The sequence below is a fragment of the Henckelia pumila genome, chromosome 2 (genome assembly GCF_033568475.1).
Source record: "Henckelia pumila isolate YLH828 chromosome 2, ASM3356847v2, whole genome shotgun sequence".
Taxonomy (NCBI): Eukaryota; Viridiplantae; Streptophyta; class Magnoliopsida; order Lamiales; family Gesneriaceae; genus Henckelia; species Henckelia pumila.
Window position 1 is genome coordinate 135,421,783 of NC_133121.1, and position 3,242 is coordinate 135,425,024.

The 3,242-nt window shown below is 35.3% G+C and overlaps 1 protein-coding gene across 1 annotated transcript; it reads right to left on the bottom strand.

Moving 5' to 3' along the window:
* Positions 1-1,838: 1,838 nt before the first annotated feature.
* LOC140878474 (uncharacterized) lies at positions 1,839-2,270 on the bottom strand. The gene has a single exon (XM_073282073.1). It carries the CDS (start codon positions 2,268-2,270, stop codon positions 1,839-1,841), a length of 432 nt encoding a protein of 143 aa, XP_073138174.1.
* Positions 2,271-3,242: the final 972 nt, after the last annotated feature.

The window sequence follows — 3,242 nt, forward strand, 5'->3', positions numbered from 1 at the left end:
AGAAACAAACCCTTCAACTCTATGTAATGGTGTGAGGATGCAATGCCAATCCACCGTGTATGTGTATGTCACGCTCCGAAAATTGACGTAGTTGACATCGACGTTGTTTAACAATTTAACATTGAAACAACAAGCCTCGTAGTACAAATCTTGCAAAAAACCAGTATATTTCATAAACCATAACTTTTTTTACAGAGAAAAGACACAAGTGCGACAATGCGGAAGCGAAACTGAAATTTAAAGTAAAAATATTTCTTCAACTTGAACTGATTCGTCCTCACCAGCCCCAGAACATATTCTGTTCTTCGTCATCTAACTCATCTTCATTTTTATCTGGGGAGGAAGGTAAGGGGGTGAGTGTTTTGGGAAACACCCAGCAAATGGGGGCCGATCGAGCATGATAAACACCAAAATATAATTACATGTCCACATGTATATTTCATAATCTCGAAATAAAATAAGCATGTTGAATCTGACACAAATACGAAGCAAACATTGCACTGTTAATTATCTAATTTTTCGTGGTTTACTGATCAGTCCCCTATATGTTACTCCTGTAAAGGGCGAGGCCAAAGGAACGGTTATTTACCCACCGCATCAGGGCCATATCAAATCAAATCAAATCATCGGAAATTCCTTAACCAATTCTAAATCGACTCTTAACAGTGCATCTCAAATATTTCCAAATAATTCTAACATGCATGCTTCAAATAATATCACGAATAGCCAACAAATAGCATATCAAAGTGAAACGAATATACGTATCACGCCAATCGAATTTTCAAAAACATAAGTTATTTATTTTATGAAGCTTAACTCACACACAAAAATGAATATACGTGTAGAAACTTATATCACACAAAAGAAAGATTGAAACCCACTTACAGTATTCAATTTCTTTGAAAATCGTGTAGGAGTAGACGTTGTTAGATGACCTCGTACTTAAGCAACCTCAAAACCAAGTGAAGGACCGAAGGTATTGTTTGAAATTTGGACAGAAAAATATTGAAGCTTCTTGATCGACTTTGACGCTCCTTCTTGGATCAACTTCGGACAGATTTTCTTAGCTTTGTTTGCTGTAGATAATTTCTTGAAGTTTGGGTAGATTGCTCCTTCAAAATCGAACAGAAATTCTTCTCGATGGTGGACAGTAAGTTTGCTCAATCTTGGACAGAAACTCACTCCTTCAAAATCGAACAGAAAATGCAATTCCTTGATCACGTTTTGGCGCTGCTTCTTAGATCGAATTCGGCCCACTTTCTTGCTTAGATTGTTGTAGGTGATTACTCGAATTTGGAACAGAAAGTATGCTCCTAACTTGGACAGAAATTCTGCTCGAATGTTGACACAAATTCTGCTCGAACTATGGACAAAATTCTGTTTCGAACCGATTCTGCACCTCGATGTTTCTGGGCAGACTTTGCACTAGAAGATGAGCAGAAATCAAGGCTTCAACTGCTGCTGTTTGGTTTCGATTTTTGAGCAGAATACTCCTTCGAACCTGGACTGCAATCTGCTCGAAAATGAGCAAGAATTCTGCTTGAAAATGGACAGAATTTCTGTTCAAGAATACGGAGGTGTGCTGCTCGAATTTGTGTTCTTTTCCATCAGCTTAATCCCCTATTTATAGGCTTTACATAGCTGCCGAAGGCCTCCTATTAACAGTCATTTATCTTCCATAATAGCTATTAATCTCCATTATCGTCACTATTACAATGGCTAGCTGTTACAATTCTCCATCATTTCCCATTACTATGGCTGTTACATCCTCTCCCAAATCAGGTGCTTGTCTTTTTGAATTCCATCGGTTGAGGAGGTACTGCTGAAATTTTGAGTCTTCACATCCCACCCACCTTATTGAGAGTTTCGTCATCGAAACTTGAGTTGAGTTGCTCTTCAAAAAGGTAAGGGTATTGTTTCCGCATCTTATCTTCGAGTTCCCACGTGGTTTCTCTTTCACAATGATTATACCACTGCACTTTAACGTATGGTATGGTCTGTCTCCTTAGCACTTGGTCCTTTGTATCCACAATTCGAATATCCTCTTCATACTTAAGTTCCTCATTTAGATTTCCTTCGATTATAAGGGGTGCACTTTCAAGAATATGACTTGGGTCCGGGATGTACTTTCTTAGCTGAGACACATGGAAAACATTGTGAATCCTTGACATATCTGGTGGTAATGCCAGTCTATATGCCAATGTCCCTACTTTGTCCAAAATCTCAAATGGTCCGACATATCTCGGGTTTAACTTCCCAGTTTTTCCCATTGAATTGCGGTTGATATAAAACGCTAAGTTTCACCATAGAAACCATCTCTTGTAGGAAACTCTTAGAAATTTGTAATATATCAAATCTTGATTTGAAGTTGATGCAAGTTTGACACTTAACATCTGTTGGATCATAATCTCGATCAAGCTCTTTGTTTAATTGAACTTACATTCGTACTTATAAGTATTCCTTCTATTGGAAGACTATGGTCTTAACATAAACTAAATAAGACCATGATTTACCTATTTTATAAATTCTGAACTACATACAACTTATAATTCTAATACGTAGCCTAGTTTCCTAATATCCACTTAAAATATTAATGGATTCTACTATAAAGTTTCGAATCTTATTTTTTTCATAAGTGACAATGATGGAAGGGAATTGAATAGATTTTCCATCATGGAATAATAAGAATAGAATATTGATTTTATTTATGATTATTTCATCAATATGATTATGGAAACTAAGTAAAATGATTTGGATAATAGAAGTGCGTTATGGATTTTATCATGTAGACGGACAGTGACTCTGAAAATCTCGGACAAAGTGAATTATCCAAAAAAATTAACCATATCGGTTAAACAACTGAATCAGCTATGTCAAAAACGTAGTCAATTTTGAGGAGATAAATCTAACTATAACGATCTACAAAACTTTGTAGCTCAAGCAAAATGCCAGAATAACCCAATCAAACAAATAAAATTAGGATGATAAATATATATATAAAAAATTATTGGGTTATCTAGACTATGAGTGAAAAAATATATATTAGCAAATAGGTGAGGCTGATAATCATATAAAATTTATCATATATATGACTGGATAGCATGGTTGGGTAGAATAATAACAATCAAAATGGATATATTCTAAAAAAATTCAAGTCGAAAAGTAGCAAATTTTGATATGAATATCAGAGGTAAAACTGAAATGATTTATGTAGATTGAAACAAGAGAACTAAAAAAGACGA

Bases quoted from the DNA above. Each gene is read 5' to 3' on its own strand.
- LOC140878474 (XM_073282073.1), bottom strand. From the start codon at position 2,270: ATGGGAAAAACTGGGAAGTTAAACCCGAGATATGTCGGACCATTTGAG.